The sequence below is a fragment of the Drosophila serrata genome, unplaced genomic scaffold (genome assembly GCF_035046125.1).
Source record: "Drosophila serrata isolate PLE 108 unplaced genomic scaffold, ASM3504612v1 contig_165, whole genome shotgun sequence".
NCBI classification, from domain to species: domain Eukaryota; kingdom Metazoa; phylum Arthropoda; class Insecta; order Diptera; family Drosophilidae; genus Drosophila; species Drosophila serrata.
Window position 1 is genome coordinate 3,142,729 of NW_028257063.1, and position 23,376 is coordinate 3,166,104.

Below are 23,376 nucleotides of genomic sequence, written 5' to 3' on the forward strand. Positions count from 1 at the left end.
CTCCTCGCGAGAGCCGCCCAAAAAATCGCCGTACGCCAAAGTAAGAATCAAATTCGATATTTACCATCCATATTTGGTTTGCTTTCGTTATATGAACCGATATATGCATACATATAACGAGCGTTTCCTTCCCACCTTCTCTGTTGTTTTTGTGTTCCTGTTCGAATTTGCCAGTGCAATCAATTTTTGAGTTATCGCCGCCGCGCCAATACAATCTACACATGTGTGTAAAAAAAACCGAAATGCAAAATGCAATTACTTAGCTGTAATATTCAATAATGTACTAGCATGTTCAAGTAGCAAATCTCTGCATACATATATATATTTAGCTCAAAAATTGGTTGTAGTGGCCAGGCATGAAATCTATTTACTCCTTTAACATATTTATGTATGTATCCTTTTATCTTAGCTTGTAAGCTGTTGCAATTTTCATTTTGTTTCTACCAAAAATAAGTATAAATATTTGTGGTTGAGAAATTATTCACGTCTCTTTAAACATCTTCGGCTTGTGTGTACAGAACTTCTGTTTCCATGAAACCCGAACGAAACTTGTTCTTAATTTGCAAAATTAAAGATGCAACCACAGCGCAAAAATAGAGTTTAATAACTGCAGGAAGATCTCTTTGAAAACTTAATTAATATATAATTATTTAATTAACTTACTGAGTGAAGTGCAGAGAAAGAAGGCACTTGTGAGATCATTGCCCTGCATCAAGTGTATAGTAACATCGATTGACTTGGATAAAATGGTAATGCAAATCCAAAGGATCAGGCAAGGTATATTCGACTGTTTTTGAAGGAAATGCAATCTAAAAAAACCTTAATTTTCAATTACTTCACTCACCAATTCGGCTCCCATAACGAGTATCAAAGAATTTAGTAGAACCAAACTGTCGAGGGCATTGGAAAAATAAGGATTGTCCACAAAGAGCGGCAAATATGATTCTTTCGACTTCTGTAGCTTTGAGGATGTGTAAGGAACTTCCCCAATCTCCTGGCGAGCCAAGTAGATTTGTATTCCACTGATTAGGGCTTCGAAGAGAGCTATGATTCGGCAACCAGCTTTCAGGCTACAGATAGAGCAACAGCTCCTCAGGACTGGCTGCCTGCCATTCCCTCGAATGGGCAATTCTAAAAAATTATATATAGCAGACATATTCTTTCTATTTCCAATTCTAGTCCTAGTCCGTACGATGATGATAATGGCTCCGAGTAAATGCTGCCAGCCTACTAATGAACTTTTTAGCAATGGCTACTGATTGAGTTTTGGGTTTACTTCCGGATTTCGGTCAACGTTCGTCGGAGAATTAAGTGCACAAGAAAATCCAATTTGATTTATTCGCTTCGCTTGGACGAAATCGAAAGAGAGAAAGGAGAGAGGAAAATCTAAAACAATTCAATTTTCCAAGTGTGGCGGCGAGAAGGAAAGAATCACTTCCGTTCATCGGTACTACAATACTTGTTCAACTTTCTGCCCGAGTCGATGGCAGCACAATCAGTTGCCCATAAGCGAAATTCCTTTACTGATTTCCTTTTAAAAGCATTTTTCGAATTGTCTTGACTGGCGAAGGAGAAGCAGCCACTTGAACCTGGCCAGGACTCGGCAGGACTCGGTGCCTTTGGCCATTCGAGCTGCCTCATTCCCGTTTTTATATTTAGCAACCATTTTGGGCCCTGTTTTACCAAGCCCCCCTCGAGGGCAAAAGCGTGTTTCCCATTTTATTTATTATTGTTTGGCGTGCTCCTCTGCCTCCGAAGGTCCTGTTTTTACTCCTGCTGCATTGACAACTTTGTTTCTGCAATCCAATATGCTGAAATTATTTCGTTTCGATTGAGAGATAATGCAAGAAAAACGAGAGAAACTCATTCAATTAATTAAAAGCATTATTTTCACTGATTTAAAATGCACAAAAGAAGTTTTGCTGGCCACCTGCAAAGGCGATTAATTTCCGAAGGTCTTTGAGGAGATCTCTGCAACTCGTTTTTGGGTTCCCCGCCAGCTGAGAGGTAGTAAGTTTGCTCTGGGGGAATGGCGGTGAAGGTCACAGGGCTTGCTCCTAAAGGGTTAATTTTAAATTTATGGCCCTGCTCCGGCCTTACTTATTCCCATTCCGAGAGTCTCAATGTCCCCCAGTTTCCATTCCCCCTGGCTTCCTTCATAGGCCAAATCCGTAGGCCAATCGTGAGGGGAAGCAACAAATTTGCACGTTAACCGCAACCAAAGCAACAATGGCCCAGGCTTTCCCGATTTATGGGTGTGTGTGGGGTGTGTGTGGGAAGTGTGACGTGTGCGTGTGCGTGTGTGGGTGACACGGTGATATTTCTCTGGGTTCCGGACACGTTATCTGGCCAAAACAACAACAACTCTGGACCTTGTTTGTTGCCTGCTACTTTATTTTATTGCTTTAATAAATATGAAATGCGCTTACGTTTTTTTCCCCTTTTATTTTTCCTTTTCCTTTGCTTTTCTTCTTGCCTTTCTTTTATTTTCTCTTTTTTTTTGCATAGTTTTTCCGCGTCACTCGGCCCCAAAAGAGTGCCTTCAATTAGTTGGCCAAATTGGGTGCTTCTTTATGACAATCCTCTTAATCTTAATCACCCAAGTTGATGGCCATCAGGAAGGAATTGATGCTAGGAATATTTATGCCACTGTCTGTGTCTCATTTGCTTGGGCGTAAATTTTAATTAATCATAAAAACCGCTGGCATAAAAATGCCAACAGGTCCGCCCGCCTCTTGCGCCATATTCTTATCCTTGGCCTAGCACATCCTGGAAATTCATATTCATGTTTAATAATAAATCACAAGATGCCGCGCCGGAGCCCGAGGGCAATTGCGGTTGCATCCTTGGAATCCACAGCCCCATCCTTGCCGCTGAGAGAAGGCCGTGGAAAAAGGGAAAGTCAAATGCCAAAAGGAAGCCGTGAGTAAAATGGTGCCGGCATAAAAGGATTTTGCGGCTAAAGGCAAATTTAATTAAAGACATCAGCGCGCAGCATCACACACAATGGCTATGAATCAGGGGATCTGAATCCTGGGCTCAGTCCTTTTAATTGCCAACTACCTGGTTTGGTATGGAAACCCAGCCATTATGGCCAAAAACAGCGAACAATGGGAATTCATTTAGCGAATTTTTGGGTATCAATTAACCGGCGTCCCATTCATCATCATCATCGGGGAACCGTATCTCACGGATGTCTGCTTCAAATAATTTTGAGAATGAACATGCCGCGGAAAATTTTTCTGCACTTTCTGCATTTCGCTCTAAAAGTTTTGTTGTTTTCGCTGATAAATATTTAAGTGGCGCCAAGCTTCACTGGGAGCCTCCATGGGAGGGGAACCCCCTCAGTTGCGATTCCTGGCACCCGCCAAGGGTATAGTCTCTACATATCTGTGTGTGTGTGTGTGAGAACATTCATTAAATTTTCATTTGAAAATCAGCAGAAATGCTGCTGTAATCTCTTCTAGTCATTTGTTTTCCACCAGCCACTAGGACTTGCCATTCGCCAGAGCCTTGCTGCCCCTCGGCAGATCCTTGACAGGCTGGGGAAATATTCGCCTGTCAGCAGGAGCAGGAGCCAAGCCAAGTTGATGGAAATTTGTGAAATTGGTAGAAAAAGTGCAAGGACAGGCACAATCGTAACTTGATATGCTTGTGTCTTGAATATCTTATTGTCTTTTTCCACCGAGATAAATCTGCCCTCAAAACTAAATTTCCCTTTGGAAGGTCCAGCATTACTTTGTTAAATAAAATATTATCAAGGACATGGTTTCAGTTTAAGCCCAAAAAAATGAAGACATAATATGGAGAAACATCGAGCTAATTTTAAATGTAAAATGTACAAATAAAATGAACTACAAATAGTGCCATAAATTTTGTTTCAGATTTGAGGTGAGAATTTATTTCTCTTTTCGAACGAGTTAGGGGGGAAAATGTGTCAGTTTAATTTTTAGAATTTCGCAGGCTGGAAAATTTGGGTGAGAGTGAGAGAGAGTTTTTGCTTTGCTTGCTTTCATAAATAAACTATTGACAGTAGAAATACTTGATGTGTTTTTAATTAAAAGAATTTGTATGAATAAAGGTGCAAATTTCTCAGATTTATATATATTTGTTTTGCTTAAAACTTAACCAAGCAAGCTAAAAGTTTAAAGGTTAAATAAGTTAGAAGTTCCTAAATCAGGTTCGTTTTTCTTACAAACTTTGCATAAATAAATCAATCTTTACCAATTTTAGTCGATTTCTTTTCTTAATTTAACTTTGTACTTTTTCTTATTATTGTAAAAAGAGCTAAGAACTGTTTCAAAATCCTTCGGCTTGGGTTTTCCTTTTCTTATTATTACTAGAAAATTGCTTGATCTATTCCCCCAGCCTCATATTGCCAATCGAATGCCATGAATGGCATTTTTTATTTCTCCCCAGTCAGTTCAGTTTTTGGTTTTTGTGTGTGTTTGTGGGAAAATTTACGATTGCGTCAAAAAGTGTGCTTACAATGCCGGGTTTGCCAATAAAGTCCACGCTTTATGGAGGACCGAAACCCAAAGCAGGATTTGTTGGAAAATTAGGCCAAAGCAGGAGAGGGAACCGGGTTCTAATGGTTTAAAAAATGCGCTCACCCACTAATGCGAACCCTTCAGATCCGCTTTTCCGGCTCCTGTGAAAGTGACGGCTGTTTATCTGACATTCATAGTTTATGCTTCGTGTTTCTGCTCACCTTTCTCAACAAGATAAACGCAGTAGCAGCAGCAGCAGGGTTTTCGTTGGAAAATGGGATGAAGGAAAATGAGTAGAATCAGAAGAAGGAGCAGGACTAGGAGCAGGAGTAGGAGCAGGAGCAGGACCAAGAGCAGTAGCTTCAAGCTTCAAGGAGGAGCAATGATAAAACTAGTAAAGCATACAACATTGTTTGACTTTGTGGATTTGGTGAGCCATGGAGCAATTCCACTCTGTTTGTTCTACTGCTCCTCTACCCACCACCACTTCACCCACTTAAGGCCCCTGTCTATAGTCTCCACCATCTATTCTTCAATGACCCCCTTTTTTCGCTGCGCCACTGCCTCAAAGCATTTTTGGCAGTTAACCCGTAAAGATGATAAATGCGAATGTCTTTGCCGTTTGAGTTTGAGTTGTTGCAGTGCCTACTCAAGGAATTTATGGCAAGCCGAAACCAAGGACTTTTTCTGCATCAAAAATTAAAGAAACTCGACATTTTTTTACTCGGTGAAATTTAAGAGAGAAATACCAATAACTTGGAACAAAAAGTACTATTTCCTTGTTGAAACACGAGTCATATTATTTATAAATGTAATCAAGAAAGCCTTAAGAAAGAGCATTTTCCGTATGCTATATACAACCTTCTTCTCAGCTCTCAAACAATCAGAGAAAATTGGAGGAAAAAAGGCAAGGCCAAGCTGCTTGAGTTGGGCTCGTCTCTCTACCGAGGAGGAGATTGACAGGCGGCCAGCTGGCCGGATGCCATCCTTCGTGCATCTCTCCTGGCCAAGAACAGAAAGTCACATTAATCAACACTTAAACGTTTAATTGCCGTACATTAATCTTGAGGTTAAGCCGCCTCCGCCATCCGGCCCCCTGGCTATGTGTGTGGGCGTGTTCTTGCGGCCTTTTTGCGACTCTGGAGCATTAATTGTGTCATTTGGCAATTAACTTTCCAACCCAGAGACCCAACCTCTACCCAAACCCTGTACTCGTTCTCGTTTAGTCGGGGTGACAAATTCGAGGCTCGCCGCTTGTAAATATTGATGAGATGCCGCCCTGCCACGAGGTGGCAAGCAAATCTGGCCCAAACCAAAACCGTTGATGGACCGTTGCCAAAATTATGTTCAAGCTTATGCCGCTGGCTTGCAGCTGTCGCAGTTTTGATTGAAATATGAGCACGGAGCTGTGACCTCAGCAGAAGCAGAACCAGAACCAAAACCAGAGTCCTGGGGAGACCAGGGAGTCCTGGCTTTCGCGACGAGTTAATTAATTTCCACGTTGACATTTCACTCAGCTGTATATATTTAATGAGAGCGGTCTGCGGTCTCCGACTCACTCAGCGCCTTCACTCCATTTATACCAATCAACATATATATTTATCCGTGGCTGACGGTTAAAAATAAATAATATACATAATGTTGCGGCTAAACTTGAGGCCAAGTGCAGAAATACAAGTATAAATAAATTCCATAATTTCATTTGGTCACCCGCTGCATATTCAATCAGAGGAAAGTTTTTTCCGCCTCTGGAAAAGCAAAGGAAAACAATATGGGAAACTAATTTCGAGAAGCTGAAGCTTAAATACCCTTGAAGATTGCTTTTAAATTATAGGATTGAATTTTAATTCCGATCATAATTATGCTTAAAATTCTTGAAATCGATATTTTTCTATGACAAATCAAAGTTTAAAAATCGCATAACTTAGCCAAAAATTAATTAATTTCAATTCGGAAAGCTGTTCTGAGATAGTTTTTAGTACGTTAACAAATCTGCATACTCAGTTTAAAATTTACAAAAATTCAATATTTTGTTGATTTTTTTAAATTTTAACGATGTAACCCCTTATAAAATTTTCAAAATTTTTAAAAAATTTAATTTTGACCGGACATAGCTCGATCGATTTGGCTTTTAATGCTGATCAAGAATAAATATGGTTTATAGGGTCGGAAATGCCTCCTTCACCTAATAACAAGGTTCTGACAAAAATTATAATCCATTTTTAAGCTTATATTTATCGAGATTTTTATATACAAATTTTCTTTGAAAAATAAAAGTTTAAAAATCGCATAACTTAGACAAAAATGCATTAATTTCGATTCGGAAAGCAGTTCTGAGCTAGTTTTTAATAGGTTACCCGATCTGCATACTCAATAAAAAATTTTTGAAAACTCAATATTTTGTCGATATTTAAAATGTTTAACCCCTTAAAAAATTTTCAAAATTTTGAAAAAATTTAATTTTCCTGGACATAGCTAGATCGACTCGCCTTATGATGATGATCAAGAATATATATGATTTATGGGGTCGGAAATGTGTCCTTCACATGATTACAAGCTTCTGACTAAAATTATAATACCCTGGAAGTGTAAAATAATAAAGCTTGCCAGCCGCATAATCTATAGCCTTCTCTTTTTTTTATGTTCCAACTTACAGCATTTGCTGTTTCTTTCTTGCAAGTAGTATATGTTGTACTTGTGCAAACTGAAAGAAAATATTAGAAAATGCTGTAAAATAGTATTTAAAAATATCTAAGAAATAGTTTATGTATCAAAAAGAATTTGTTAGAAGAACATTTCCGCCTAGGAATTAATACAAGTATTATGTATCTCTTATGTATATAGTTTTCATTTTACATGAATTCAGCTTCAGAAAAGTCATAGAATTTTTCCCCAGTGCCTTTATTTGCTTTAGCGAGTTGCATTTCGCCTTCAAAAGGAAAAGTTTTGCACTATTTGCTTGGCACTTGTCTTTTATTTTGCCTTACACTTACACTCGCCCTTCTGCTGCTCCTGCTCCTGCTGCCAGTTTTCCCTCCTTTCTCTTTCCCCCCATCCCCTTTAGCTTTCCTTTTTATTTTCCGCTTTTTTCAATTTTTATTTATGCAAATAAGTTTCGCCTGGCATTGTTGGCCGCCGCCGTTGCTTGTTATCGCATAAGGATGTTGTTACAAGTCTACTTCTCGTTCTCCGCCCCAGTCGTTGTCTATATATCTGGTATCTGGTATCTGCTGTATATATATTCGGGGTTTTTCCTGTTCTTGTTGTATTATTTTTATTTTTTTTGCTGTGGGTCTGTGAGTCCTGCCAGCATGTAGATGTTGTCTATGGCTGGCCGCCCACGACAAGTGTTACGAGTGTCAGTAAAATAGTTGAATAATGGCAAAAGCCGAGGCATGGGGCATCATCAGCTGGCAGCTTGAATGATACTGTCTGCTCTTCGTTGTCGAAAGTTTAATTATCACAGTGTTCCCTGTGTGTGTGTGTGTGTGTGTGAAAGGGAACCATGTGAGTTTTAGTTTGCTGTTTGAATTTTAAACTTTTTTTCACCCCAAAAAATCCCTCAGCTTCAGACTCAGTCAGTCCCTTTTTTCTGACTGACATTTCTGTGGTCTGAACTGTGAACTTTGTGCATTTGAACTTTATTTTCTCTTCCTCTCTGAAGTAGTTTATTTTTCTGTTTTTTTTTTTTGTACTGTAGCAGGAGTAGTTCATTTCTGTGGTCAATAGCCATTGCATACTTTGAGGCAAATTCAAAGAAATCACGCATACGCCATGTGTTCGGCAATTAACTGGAGCTCCTGAGCATTTTGTAATGCCCAGCCAGGCGGTTAGTCATGCCAAAACAAATTTCCATATTCTCCATTTTCCATACTCCATATTCATGTGCCACACCCTCTTCTATACACACACACACACCGCACACTCACGCATTTTATCGCAGTTGCAATATTTTTTTGTGAGCACACAGCCTCATGCATTTTTATTACTGCTGTCGTTAGTGCTTTGCATATATTATTAGGAGGCGCCTCTGCAGGCTGCAAAATGTGTCCACCCGCACAAATGCCATCAGCTGAGGGGGGTGGGGCAGCAGCAGGAGCAGGAGCAGGAGGTGGCAGTGCCGCACTCATTTGCAGCGTTTGAAATATGCCAAGGAGCTGCCACAAATTTGCAAGCCAAGAAATCAATGTATAGCTGCATAGAGGGGAAAATGTGCGACTTTTAGCTCATATTTATTATACAAAATAAATTGTAAAATATGGAATTATTTAAGGAAAAAGTTATGCTTAAATTTTTATTTAAAAACGAATACAGTTAGGGATAATTTATACACATGCATATTTTCCAATAAATTTTCTCTCCCTGCAGCGAAATTGGTGCAAGTGTTTTCCTCTAACGAAGGACTCCCCATTCACTACTCCCATTTCACTTAGTCTCCATTTGGAGTGCTGCCTGGAGAGCAAGCACTTCATTACAGTGCCAGGCATTTCTCAGGTTTCACCAACTCGTGATACGTTCCCCCTTTATTTCTCTCTTTTTTTGGCCAAAATGGTAAACGGTGCCACGTGATGTGCATAGACAAGCGGATTTTCCACTGATCGATGCAGTGCGCGGCGGCTGCAAATGAAAATCGCGACAGCCAATTCAGTGACACCATCAATTTGCTATAAATCAGTGGGGGGAAAATGGGAAGAACAGACAGGGGACAGGGGATGCTGCCAGTGGAGTACACTGGATATGCATGTGCCATTTAATCTTTGCTTTCGCTGACGTCGTGACAACTTGATTGCGAATCTCTCGCCAAGAATTGTTCGGCACCATTTTGATTCGCTTGAATTTCCCCAGGACTCGACAGCTTCCCAAACTCCTCAGTACTCCACCGCACAGCTCTAGAGTTCGCTCTCAACTCCACAAAACTTTGCGGCACGTTTCTGGCTTCAATTAAAGCCTCGTTTTGTGCACAACTTTACAGTTGCCACCGAGTATTATGTCCTGCCAGTGTTGCCAGGATACATTATACGAAAATAGTAAAAAAAAAAAACAAGAAAGGAAAGGAAAGTGTGGGAAGCAGAAGTTTAAATATCCTTACAATTGAATTATAGAATCTAAAAATATTCGCATTCTTTAAATAGAAATTTAACAATAATTTTAAAGGACAATTTTAATAAAATTTGAAAATTTCATAACTAAGCCAAAAATGCATTAATTTTCAATTGGAAAGCAGTTTTATGCAAGTTTTTATAAGGAAAATAAATCTGCATACATTTTTTGAAATGTAAAAAATGCAATATTTTGTCAAATTTGGATATTTTAACCCCTTATAAACCTTTTAAAATTTTGAAAAATTTTAATTTTTGCAAGACATAGCCAGATCGATTCAGTTTTTGATGCTGATCAAGAATATATATAGTTTATAGGTTCGGAAATGATTTCTTCATGGTGATAAATGCTTCTGACTGAAATTATAACACGCTGCAAAGGTACATAATAAACTCTATAGAAAACATTTAGTAAAAGGAGTAAAAAATTGTGGTCTATTTTAAAATTTTGTGATATTTTAAAATTCTCACTTTACCTAAGGTTTTCCTTCAAAAAGAATGTTCAAATAAGCAACACTGCTCCCAGACTCTATGCTCCTACATAAAACACAATATTTTTCTATATTTTCTATGCAACATTAAGCTCTAAAATTGTGCTGATATATCGTCTGGGACTTTCCCCTCTCGATATATGGTACATTTCTAATGGGAAACACAATAAATGCGTGGGGAAGAGGGGGACTGAATCCCAATCCAAAAGAAACCCGACTGCAAGTGCGAGTAAGTGCAACTGGTACAAGGCCGAAAGTATTCTGCAGCACATTGAGCCACAAAGCGCAGAACGTGGCGCTTTCATTTATACATTTGCCTCGCTTCGTTCAGGTTTTTACCTCCATATACACACATATATATATTATATATAGTATATGTGCTATATAGTCTAGTACGAGTACTAGTAGCACTCACATTCGCACTCTCAATGGCTGTTCGGAAAATGTGTGTGTGTGTGTGTGGGGGGGGGAGAGGCGTGTCGCATTTAAGCCGCAAAAATCGCCTTGGGGTCCAACGTCTTATGTGGCTTTAATAGAAAACGAGCGGAAAATCGCTTATTATGCCAAAAGGAAATAGTTGCTCTTCCCGTTCAGCGTTTCTAGTTTCTCGTTTCTCGTTTCTTGTTTCTGGTTCCCCCTTCCTTTTTCGTTAGCTTTTGGAAAATGTGCCACCGACAGGCAGTCGTAATTTGACTTTATATATTTTCTTGGTCTTAGCCATGAACCATGAGTGAGGCTGTAAAATTAGGCCAACGCACCGGGGAGAATGGGGAGGAAGAGTAAGAACTCGACTCAACTTTAACTAAAAGCTAAAACGGCTTAATTGCACAGGGATCTAACCTCCTTCTCCTCCGAGAATGTGAGATCCCTCTCTCCAACAGCTGGCTTTTATAGTGGCTTTAATTGGATTCAAATCGCCAAACGATTCGAATAGATTACCAGGAGAACTGCCTTTCAGGAGGAGCTTACGTGCCCAGCATAGTTATCGTTTCATTTCACACTCATTGTCCTGCTCATTTGCCTGTGAAACGCAAACAGTATACAATTGTGCCACAGGAGGAGGGATGTGGAGGTCCTGCAGCTGCTGGTCTGGTGTTAGCAAAAATATTTTCAAAGAAAACATTTGTTCGTGCCACCACCCCGCTGCTCATCGCTATGTTCAATTTATAAACGATTCGTGCGGCAAATGCATTGGCATGGAATTTTAATTGGATGATTTTTGGCCCCAGCCACGTGTTTTGGCCAAAAAAAAAAAAAAAAACTATGCCATAAACATATGTATCCAGAGACAGAGAGACAGAGACGAGTTTAAGCAGCTTTGCCGACAAATATTTCAATGTTGTTCCAGACGCTGTGCTGCCAAAGATAATCCCCTAGCTCAACACATATTTTGTTGGATGGACAGGGCACAGGAGTCATAGCAGGCAGTTGTGGGCGTTTTTTGGGTCCAGGCACGAACAACTTCCATTTCCACATTGGCAGGCCATAAACGAGCTTGGGACGTGGGAGCATTGGACTAAAGGATCCATCGACATGGGACACAGGGGTACATGGAGGAGGCGAGTGTCCTGCTCCAGCATGTATATGTATATTTATATGTATAATGATGTGGTCTTACGGTCTTGTGTCCTGCCAAGCGTGAAATGTATGACAAAAGGAGCAAAACAAAGCTGGTGCTGGCGAGTGTTAAGCTAAAAATACACACACACGCTGGCGCACAATGGCGAAATCCAGCAAAATCAACACCCAGGATACGGACGGGACAGGACTCCGGTCTCCGGACTCGGGGAGCAGCTGCTCAAATCCAATAACAAATTATATGCACTAGACAATTGGTCCTTTATTGCGACGAGAACGACGACGACAACGACGACTTTTATGCGAAAAGTGCAAAATGATTTACGATTATGTTGATAAAATGGCTTAAATAGTATTTTCATTTCTTGATGCTCGAGTGCACTTTGTGGCATCATTCCCGCCTCTCCCAGCATCCTTGCTCTCCCACACACTCACACACACACACACTCTTCCTTCAATTGTCTGTTGCGGCAAAAGTGCCGTATGATTTGTTTGCGCTTAAGCAACGACGACAGCGAAGGAAGGCAGCATACTTTTCTACGCCAGGATAACGCACACACATGGGTCCCAAGTCTCTCTCTCTCTCTGTGTGTGTGTGCTGCCTTGGCTGCCTTGAAATATTCATGGCCCTGATGCTCCCTGGCCTGTCCTTTTGCTATTTATTTTTGTTTTACTCGACCAAGTCTCCTCACTTTAAGTCTTGACTTTAAAAAACTTTTCCCCCTCGCCACGCCCCCTCTGTTTGCATACATATATGAAAATCTTTTCGGGAAAAGCAGCATCGCATCGAATCACTAGCCATATTCAGCCGACATTGGTTACGCTTATGCCAGAGCTTGCGTCTGAATAATGAATGGCTGAGTCGGAGGAAACCTCTGGTTTTTCTTCTTGGCTTCTTCCATACGCAAGTTTTAAGAGCACTGAAAGAAATTTTGGGGTAGATTTAAGTCCCTAAAATAATAGAAAGTACTTGCTAAAAGGCGTGAAATATATTTGATTTGATAACAAAAAGCATAAAGGAAGTTTGCTTCTGTTGATTTCTGATTACTTTTTGAAGGCTTTTTGTTTCATTTTTCAAAGAGTTATTTGTGGAATATTTTAATATATGATAAACATTTTAATTTAATAAATTCTGCTTTACAAAAAGCACAAATAAAAAAAGCGTTCAGCTCTTTGTTAAACTCAGCACGTGTTAAAAGCCAGCAATTATGCTATTGTATTGTTAAAAAAAATTGCACATATTTTCCCATACTAATTTGTAAAATATACACATTTCTGTTATATAAAAAAATACTTTTTAACCATAAAAGTAAACTTTGTTAATATATTCACACATTCATTCATATGAATACCCCCTTTTTTGGGAGTGAATATAATTCTTTTTCTGTGCACGATAACCATATGCGTTGCGTGCTGCAGCTGCATCTGCCTTTATTGATTAAGGCATTCCGAAAAATAGAGAAAAATAAGGAGCTGAGACTGATGCAGGATGCAGGAGTCCTGCATGAAATATTAATGCACTCGCTTGGCATAATTGAATGAAACCGCAAACGTCGACGGCAAGGAGTTCATCTCCTTTTTGGCAGCTGAGACGTGACGACATTAACTGACAGGTTGGCCATGTTAGCAGGATCTTTGACATTCCTGGGGGTTCACCTAGAAGCCGAAAGCTGAAAGCTTGAAAAACTGAAAACCCATAAACCTAAATCCAATTACTTTACACACACGCACACCCGCGACACCAGCTCGAACGCGCAATTGACTTTGTATGGCTGGCTAAAGGCAAATTGCCCGTGAAATTATGGCAAATACTTCACAGTGCCGGCAGGACACATAAATCACAGCTGCCCCAGGCCCAAGGCAATCAAATTGTAGCTTATTTACTATTATTTATTATTATGATTACGGCTTAAAGTCAAAGCTAGAGGAACACCCATTAGTTTGTTACCCAAATTGATGATGAGCTTGTGAGGGAGGTCTAGTGGCACTCGAAAATCGGTCTTTAGCCCCATCAACTGACCTGACTGAGTGACTGAGTGACTGAATGACTGTCCGATTGACTGACTAAATGACCGATGGACTGGCTCTAATTGGATTTTCGATTTTCTACTTGTTCCACGCACGCAAGACCCCCTTTTCCGATCCCCCATCCGGCGCTGTTTTGCGCTCTTGTCTCACTGATGGCGATTAACTTAATTAATGTCACACACTAATGACAACTCAATGCGATTATGCTGACATCTGCACTGGCGGCAACGACAATGACAACGACATCAGCGGCGAACTAAATTAAATTGAGAAATTAACAATGAGCCCGAGAGGGAGAACGAATAAATTGGAATTTCAATCGACAATCCCAGGCTCAAGTGGGAAACTCAACTCGATTAATAAATGAATTGCTAATGAGTGCTCTGCACCGCCCCTCGCTAGAGGGAGGGACTTTTTAAGCCCCTAATTAGTTCGTTATGAATGGGCGTGGTGCCGACTGGCGGCAATTGAAGGGCTGAGTAAACGCAACGAGTTTTGGGTTCAGCATTCGCCACTCTCCTAATATTGGCAGGACCCTGGCTGATCAGGACCTGCTTGTCAGTTCCACTTGATCCAGATTCCGCAGGAGCAGCAGCAGTAGCAGCAGCTGCAGTGGCACAAAAAACAAACATACTGTGGGTCCCCTTTGGTAGTCCAATTGAGAATGCAAATGTGTTGGCCAAAAGGCACTGGGAGAAATGGTAGGACATTCAATAGAAGACACAGTTTCCTCTTCACACTCTTTTAAGCGATTATTTTCCTCAGTGTCAGGACTTTGGTGACTGTCTCCTGCTGCTGTTGCTCAATCATCGGCTCGGCGGCGGGTCTGAGGCCTTGTCATCGCCAGTTACACTAACAGCCTATAATCGCAACTTAACATGGTAACAGCGCAGCAGCAGCAGCAGCAGGAGTAGGTTTTCAGGCTGAAGCATCAGGGCAAACATCCTTCATATGCCGGATATCGCACAATCTCGTCTAAAAAACAAAAAGAAGCAACAAAAAAAAACCAGCTTGACAGGCTGCCCCGGTGAGGCTTCAGCCTCAGCTTCCGAGAGGTTCGTGTTGCACTAAATGACTGGCCCTCATCCTCGTCCTTAAACCAGGACCCACCTCTCACATGTGAGGAGAAGGAGAGGTTTGTGTCGAGTGCGTTGCACTGAATTTTACAGCCTTTGTTGTTTCTGCTCTCGCTTGCTCTCTCTCTCGGATGAGCTTGTGTTTTATATGCGTTTATCTCTCTGGCCTGCCTTTTCATGCTGCTCCTTGCAAGGATCCAAGCTGATGGTTGCTTATTGCCAGAGAACGAGGAGGAGGAGGAGGAGAACGAGGAGGAGCAGGTCCTTGTGCCTGAGCAACGTTTACAAACATCCAGTTGAGTGGCTCTGAGTGTCATTGTTCTTGAACATTTGAACATGTGTTGTCAATGCGAGTCCTGGCATAGCTGAATGCGTTCGCTTAGAAGCTCTACAGAGGGAGAAAATGAGCCATAGTTACCAATTCCTACAAGATACTAAAGCAGAATCATCCAATTTACTTAATTTGTCAAAGGTTCAGGGACTATAATTAAGCAATCTTTCCTTTACCTCATTTAATCAAAGCACTTTTCTACAAATTCTATCTACGGTTGAAGGACAATTCAATTCAAGTTTTAATTTGATGTAGAGAAGCAAAGGCTTAAACTTTTTTTTAACCATTGTCACCTTTTCGCCTCGCTGCTCACTTTGCCAATATCTTGGCCAAATCCAATATAGCCTAGCCGCCAATTGCAAGCACAGCAGAAGCAAAAGCAAAAAGCAAAAGCAGAAGCAGGAATCAGCTAAAGCAGAAGCAAAAGTGCAGCTACAACCATTAGCATTTGACAGAAGAATAGAAGAATGGAATAGAAGTCAACAGAAGTGGGGGCCAAGTGAGCCTCTTGGAGTGCAAAAAAATGGCGAGATGGGGGAAAAATATTTGCGCTGCCAGAAATTGACAACTGTTTGCTTAGTTGAGAGTGTTTGCTTCGAGCCTTCGAAGCGAAACAGCAGTAGTAGTCGATGGATGCAGCTGCTGGCACTGAAAGCGGAAATTTGACACTCTCCTTGCCACTTTCACTTTCACTGTCACTTTCAGCAGATGGGAGGAGAGAGAGAGAAGCCGCAGGGGGAATAGATATCCTGATGCCAGGAGGAGCACAAGGATAGATGAAAATATTCCATTTGCTAGAATGTTGCGCGTTATATCAGCTTACGTTTTAATGGCACTGCTCTGGCAGTCAATGATATAGTTTCGTTAGAGCAAAAATCTGCAATTACAAGCTGGGGATGCTGCTGCTGCTGCCGGGACCTATTTGATTACCAATTGCTGCGAAGGAGCTAAGGATATCTGGTGATGGCTTTTAATTGCCGCATCCATTTCGAAAAGGAGCACTAATGCTCCTGCAACTCGTTCGCTGAAAAATAGAGAAAGAAAATGGGAAAGACAAAGCATAGAGAGCGGTAATTGGGAACAAGATGGTTTCAAGGATACTCAAGCGCACAGTGGCAAGGATTAAAGCTGAAAGCCATGAAAACTTCCATTGGATTTAAGAGCTGTTGAAAACTAACTTTGTTATTATATAAAAATTTAAACTTAAATTGCTGGATTTCTCTTTGCCAAATCGAATATCGATTAAGATTTCCCTCAGAGAAAGTTCTTCTACAAACTATCTCCAAAAATCTGGCTAGTCCAGAAAGTCTATTTTCTTGTCCATAAATTTGTAATACGTATTTCCAAAGAAAACTTATTTTTGAGGAGGGAGGGGACGATAGAAAAAACAACAAACAAACAAACTTGCCACCGGCAGAAGGGCACTTTCCACGAAATCGATAAAAAGAAATGACTAGCAGGAAAGTGTAAATAGAACTATTTGACCCTGGACAACATCATAAATATGTCAGACTTTGACCAAAAAACAATTTGTCAGCAAAGGGACTACTAAGCAACGAGTGAGGTTCGTTAACATATAATAATATTATGTTCCGCCCAGAGCCCCGACTTTAATCAATAAATTGTACTATTATTAAACTGCCTTAGACACACACAAACAAATCCTCATCGCCTGCAGTTTGCCTTGCAAGTTTTGAAGCTGAATATGTTGGATGGCCCGCAAATATTTGTGTGCTGCTTGTGGCAGACTCGTAACGATGCCCCAAAATATGAGTCCGACAAGGACTTATTTGCCGGGCCCACAGGCGGAGGAGAGATACTATACACAAACACACACACACAGGGGGATGCGGGTGTGGCAGCCACATCCTTGCTCCTTGGCTGCTCCTTTGCTTCCTGCTCCTGTGCTCCTCACGTGTGTGTGTGTGTGCCTTGGCTGGTCCAGCTCCTTTGGCATCGTTTTGGCTAACAAGCTGCAGCTGCAGCCCAAAGCACTGGGAGAAATTAAGGAATGATAATCAAAAATATCCTTTAGTTCTTAAAGGAAACCTTAGTTATGAAATTCTGTAGCAAAACTTATGCTTAAATGTGCTATAAATACAAAAAACTAAACCATATTGTGTCCTATTTTCCTGCTCATTTAATGTATATATCTTTTCCTATATTAACTTCTCACAATATATTTTCATTTATTTTCTTCAAGTGCACACACCCACCTACCATCAGTTTTCAGCTTAGTTTTTTCCACTCTCCCTTGTCTGAGACTAGAGCACAATGTATGAAGGATGCCTGGGAAAGTCCTAGCTAGAAGCAATTTGTCGGAGGAGCGGGAGCTTAGAGCCGGAGCTGTCCTGCCCGCTTGCTTAATTTTACATCAAATTTATAACTGACTTATTGGCACTTGGCACTGGGATTATGCCTTCCAGGCCAGCACTTCCAAAACTGCACTGCACTGCACAACTTATTACGTATACGCAGCGTGTGAGGGAAAAGTTTTTCCAAGCCTGCGGGACTAACACAGAGAGAGGGAGAGAGAGAGAAAGATCAGGTATTTGGAAATTCAAATAGTGCCAGGAGGGAAAAAAAGAGGGAAAAACCCCAAAACCGAAATACTTCATTTATGCAATTTGCAATATTGGCAACTCAGCACGAGAGTGGCCGCATCCCTAGGCTTTCATGTCCTGTGCTCCTCACCGCTGGCAGCTGTCGTCGGTTTTTCGCTCTTCAGCCAAGGAGACTCCCCACTCTATCTATCTATTTTTTTTTCTGTATCAAAAGCAATTTTGCACTTTCTTTGGCTTGGCCTTTTAATAAATTCCGCCAAGCTTTGCATTTTCAGCAGTTTTCCCGGCAACATTTCTCCGTTGCCACCTCGGCTGCTGTTTCGTTTTTCGTGCTGCTTTCTCTTTTTTTTTAAGCTGCTCTTTGTGCTGATTTTAACACTTTTCGAAATTTCCGAGTAGGCCACGAAATTGGCAGAGGGCAGCAGGCTGAACTGAAATTTTGGTTTGGTTTCCTGGCACCGGCTTCCCCACTGGCTTCATTTTTTTTTGTTGCTGGCATTTTAATGAAAATTTAAATAATTGAAAAGCGTGCTGCAAGTGCGACAGGCAGAGTCCGCTGATAGTGCTGCATATTAATGAGACCGAGCTTCCGTTCGCTTTAAGGGCGCACTCGGTTAAAGCGATTTGGCAGGTAACCAAAAAAGGTGTCTTCACATCTCCTTGGCTGCAGCTTGCACAGCGTTTGACAGTGACAAATGAATGCTTTTATGGCCGCGACCCCGTCCACAAAGCGGGCACAGGCATTAAAAGTTTCGTGTTGGACAAACTGACACCCCAAGGCAGGTGTACATACATATATACAGAGAGTACATTAAGAAAAACTAGGTAGATATTCCTTAAACACTTGCACCCCCAAAGGTTTTCCTTTACAGAATTTGTATACTTGTAAAATCAGCCTAAAGTATAAAAACCTTTCTTAGGAATCTGCAAAATAAATTCATAATAAAATTGAGATATTTTTCCTCTGTGTCGTTATAACCTAGGTGCCAAGTGTATATGTGTGCCAGACTTTGGCTTATGCCTTGACAGGAAGTGGTCCCGGCTACTTACTACTACGCAGTCATGTCCAACACTTGCCTCTATTTATACAGACAGCCTGCTGTCTCATGCTTCCTACTCTTGATCCTGCTCCTGCTCCTCAGCCGTGTCCTGTTTACCAAACGAATTAAATTGTTCGCCTCGAGCGTATTTTGTGTTTTGACGCACAAACATGCGCCGGTTGCCAGTTGTTGTTTGCCGCCAGAGCCTCGAGGAACCCCAGAATTTGTTAATCTGTGCCACTCAATCAGCGAGAGCTGAGAGCTGGGAGCAGGAGCCATCGTTGCCATCAATTTCTGCTCCTTTTGCCGACACACTAATTATGCACGTGCCATAGGATACAGTGGGGGATAACCCGAAAATAAGTGATAACTAGAAATGAAGTGACAACACTTGAGGGAGTAAGCTAGTACCTCTTTAAATCACAATTAATTTATTACTTAAAATTTATTACATTTCCTATAGGCTTTTCGTCTGGTGGCATTAAGTCGCATTCGTACTTAATCCTGACAGAGACCATCGTACATACACCTGAAAGCCCCCAAGATATGCCACGTACGCTGTCTCTATCTGTGCTTATTAAGTTTTCCCGTCGATTGGCATTCACATTGGGAGGGGAAAACTCTGGCACGCCCACCTGGGCCTATATGATTAACGATTGCATTCGCACATATATATAGTATATATACACAAATGTGACGAGCATTTGACATCAATTATCGCGCCTCGGCCTTAGCCAAAGCTATATGGATACATAGTATAGCCTTTCTGGGTGCTACGTGAGCTAAAGTCCCATCGATTTTCATCCATGAAGTTGGCTTAAGCCTGTCATTGAGTAACGCGACTCGTGTGCAGGCAGGCAGGAAGCACGGCACACGGAACACCAAGCCAAGGCCAAGTTAATTGATTTTTTATTAGCAACCAACCGCCCGAGCTAACCAAAAGCTATGTATACATGTATTTGGTATACTCACCTGAAGGCCGTAACAGTTGAAATCCTGGAACTCAAGCATTTCTAAATCAAAGCCTAGAAAAAGTTTCAATTCACCTGAAAAAAAGTTCACTCACTCGCTGCTACATATTCCTTTATATTATTATATAAAACTGCCTCTGTATATCATTCATAATTGAAAACTAACCGAATATGGTATAGTTTGGTAACTACAGTGAATAATGGTTATATGTAAAGCTGTGACTTTACTTTAAGGAAGTTTTCATGAATAAATAATTACTTTATTGTATTAAAACCACTACTAACTCTCAATTTACTTTCATTAAACATCAAATATAGAATATCTTTCATAAAACTTTTCAATTTCAACTCATGTTCAAGCTCTAAAATTATATTTCATCACTTTCGAGTTACAAAAGTGTTCACTGTATCCGGTTTTGGCAGAGTGACAGCGCTTTTCGTTGTGATGAAAAACCGCAACGAGATAAAAAATTGACAATTTTCAATTTGAGTTGCGGAAATATTTTGATTTCCTTTCTGGTTTTGTGCACAAAAAACGTGCAGAATTCGCCTGGGGATGGGCACATATGCTGGCAGGGCACCCCAAGTGGTGAACGGTGTGTGTGCACTCACATGTCCCGCTTGTCGCAAATATTTTCCGCTCCATTTCCCGCAGAAGAAAGGTGGGGAAAGCGGGGACAGCGGGGAAAGCGAGGAAAAGCGAGGGGGGTGGATGGTAGCTGGAGCAGAAAAGCCACAGCGGACGGCACTTTGTCAGTGCAATAAAAGTTTGCGTGTGAATTGTGCTGCCCAGAAGACAAGAAGAGGGCTTCAAGCTGCTTTTCCTGATGCTGCCAGCTTAATCAGCTGGGAAAGGAGTCAGCAGGGAGCGGGGTAGCGGGGCAAGGGGGCTGGGAAAATGGACGGGGGCCTGGGAAATGGACTCTGCGGGGCCTTTGGGAAAGCATGCACTTTAAATTATGCATATAATTCGCCCGCTCGCCCCACCAAGTAATTAAGTAGATAGCAGCCAATGTGAGCCCTCACTGCGTATACGTGATATGTACATAATATACCCATCTGCATATGTATGTGGGAATTTGTATGAGTGGGCGTGTGTTATCAGTGCTGAAGGCTTTCCACTTTTCTGGCTAGTTTCTATTTATGATAAGAGTATTTGGCTTACTTCAAGGAAAATAGAAATTTTTTTAGGATTTATTAACTTAGTGACTGACTTTATTTAAATTAACAAATTTAACTAAAAGAAATAGCTTTATTTATATCAGTTCTTTAAGGTAAATTATAATTATACCTATAAAGGAACATATTTTTTTTTATGATTTATGCTTTGTTATTAATATTTCAATTAAATTTTACCTTCTATGAAACTTAAATGAAGTTCTTACAATAAAATTTGAAGTTGAAATCGGTTCAAATGGCTTCTCTTAATGATTTCAGTTCGTGTTTTATGTACTTAAATAGTCGGGTGGAAGAACATAGAAAAAAATTACAGATTTTCTTATCCAATCCTTTGCAAGGCATTATAATTTTAATCACAAGCTCTTTAAGTAGTGAAGGAATCATTTGCGACCCTATAAATCATATATATTCTTGATCAGAATCAAAAGCTAAATCAATCTAGCTATGTAAAAAAAAATTTAATTTTTTTTTTAATTTTAAAATTTTATTCATTGTTAAAATTTTTAAAAATTGGCAAAAAAAATAAATTTTTTAAAATTTTTAACTGAGTATGCTGATTTATTAACCTAATAAAAACTAACATGGGACTGCTTTCTGAAATAAAATTAAGGCATTTTTGGCATAGTTATGCGATTTTTATACCCTTGCAGGGTATTATAATTTCAGTCAGAAGTTTGCAACGCAGTGAAGGAGGCACCTCCGACTATATAAAGTATATATATTCTTGATCAGGATCAACAGCCGAGTCGATCTAGCCATGTCCGTCTGTCCGTCTGTCCGTCTGTCCGTCTGTCCTTCTTTCCGTCTGTCCGTCTGTCCGTTTCTACGCAAACTAGTCTCTCAGTTTTGAAGCTATCTGACTATCTGATCTATCTAACTTTGTAGTTAGCCTTCTATATACTCTCATTCGTATATATGTCGGAACGGGCCGGATCGGACGACTATATCATATAGCTGCCATAGGAATGATCGGAAAATTAAAAAAAAAATATTTTAACTTTTTCAGTTTTCAATAGAATTGGATCAAATTTCAGATATAGCCATTTTCCTATACTCTACAATTTTGCATAAAATTTTATGAAAATCGGACTACTATATCATATAGCTCCCATAGGAACGATCGAGAATTTAATACAATTAAATTTATAACTTTTTTAGTTTTCAGCTGATTTTCATCAAATTTGAGGTATAGCCATTTTATATTAGTCTTAAATTTTGTGTCAAATTTCATGAAAATCGGACGACTATATCATATAGGTGTCATACAAACGATCGTTAGATGTAGAGGAAAAATGCAAATCTGCGAATGTAAAACTGCAAATATAATATGTATAGGTGAATGAAATGAAAGCAGGTATTACTTCATTGTTTTTTAACACAAATAAATATAATTTATATTGTTGAGATTCCAAGTCATAGAAGTATATCTGCAAGGGTATATAAACTTCGGCGTGCCGAAGTTTGCTTCCTTTCTTGTTAAACTTTGATTTTTCAAAGAAATTTGTTATAAGAAAATCTCGATTAATATCGGCTCATGAATGGATTATATTTATAATCAGAAGCTCTTTAAGCAGTGAAGGACGCATTTCCGACCCCATAAATCATATATATTCGAGATCAGCATTGATAGCAGAATCGATCTAGATATATCTTGCAAAAATTAAATTTTTTCAAAATTTTGAAAATTTTATAAAAAAATTGTCAAAAAATTTATCAAAATTTAAATTTTTAACTGAGTATGCAGATTTATTAACCTAATAAAAACTAACATAGGAAAGCTTTCCGAATCGAAATTAATACATTTTTTTCTGGTTTTCTATTGGATTTCGTGATTTGGCTTCCTTTCTGGTTTTGAATTCTAAGGAACCCAGTTAAAAGTCTCTTTTTTCTGTTTCTTATAAATCTAGCTAGTTTTTTAGTCTACATTTTATGAGCATTACTATCCGGTGTGTGAGTGTGTGGTGGGTGGTTCGAGGTGTAAGCCAGCCTCAAATGAGTATTTACGAGTGTGTGGGAGCGAGTGTGTTCGAGTCTGTGGGGAGTGCGTGGTGAGGCTTGGCAGCGTTTTAATTAGAAATTCATGCGCCTAGTTGAGCGGCGTCAGTAAACTTTTGTAAGCCCCGCTTGACTGCCTCTCACTCGACTTGACTTGTGCCTGCCCTCGGAAAAACCCAACGATAGAAAAAGCCAAGCAAAAAAAGAGTTACCTTTCGTAGTTCGTCTTTTTTTATATTATTTTTTTGCATATTGATTGATAAGCAAAACCCTGTATAGACCCCGAAAATGAACTGAGCTATTGAGGCCGTTGATAAATCGCTTTTAGGCTGACACGTCCTGGCCATTTATCAAAGCAATAAAAACAGATTCGATAGATGGGCAAGGTCAGATTGCCGATTCATTCTGCACATTCCGCATGCAAATTGAATTAAAGCAATCTTAATTACATCGCCCGAATTAAGCTGTGAGCTTCAGGAAACCGAAAACTTTTCCCTCAACCGCAGAGCAGGCGAAGCGAGACGTTGATGTCCT

General features: G+C 40.2%; 2 protein-coding genes and 1 long non-coding RNA gene across 3 annotated transcripts in view; 2 read left to right on the plus strand and 1 right to left on the minus strand.

Annotated features, from left to right (window-relative positions):
- Stacl (SH3 and cysteine-rich domain-containing protein) overlaps nucleotides 1-23,376 on the plus strand; it is an 86,493-nt gene that overhangs the window by 31,771 nt on the left and 31,346 nt on the right. The window lies entirely within an intron of this gene.
- On the minus strand, nucleotides 292-16,842 carry LOC110176857 (uncharacterized). The gene is made up of 3 exons (XM_020943332.2): nucleotides 845-16,842; nucleotides 664-787; nucleotides 292-607 (listed from the first exon to the last, which is right to left on the minus strand). The coding sequence occupies exons 1-3, from the start codon at nucleotides 1,154-1,156 to the stop codon at nucleotides 492-494; spliced, it is 552 nt and encodes a 183-aa protein (XP_020798991.2). The 5' UTR covers nucleotides 1,157-16,842; the 3' UTR covers nucleotides 292-491.
- LOC147644514 (uncharacterized) lies at nucleotides 16,559-21,374 on the plus strand. The gene is made up of 2 exons (XR_015270419.1): nucleotides 16,559-16,657; nucleotides 16,741-21,374. It is a non-coding gene; the product is annotated as an uncharacterized LOC147644514 (long non-coding RNA).

What these genes read in the sequence shown, in the direction of transcription:
- LOC110176857 (XM_020943332.2), bottom strand. Translation starts at nt 1,156, where the DNA reads ATGTCTGCTATATATAATTTTTTAGAATTGCCCATTCGAGGGAATGGC. An exon ending in TCGTTATGGGAGCCGAATTG is followed by an intron (nt 788 to 844) that starts GTGAGTGAAGTA and finishes CTTCAAAAACAG; the next exon opens with TCGAATATACCTTGCCTGAT. An exon ending in CTTTCTCTGCACTTCACTCA is followed by an intron (nt 608 to 663) that starts GTAAGTTAATTA and finishes ATCTTCCTGCAG; the next exon opens with TTATTAAACTCTATTTTTGC.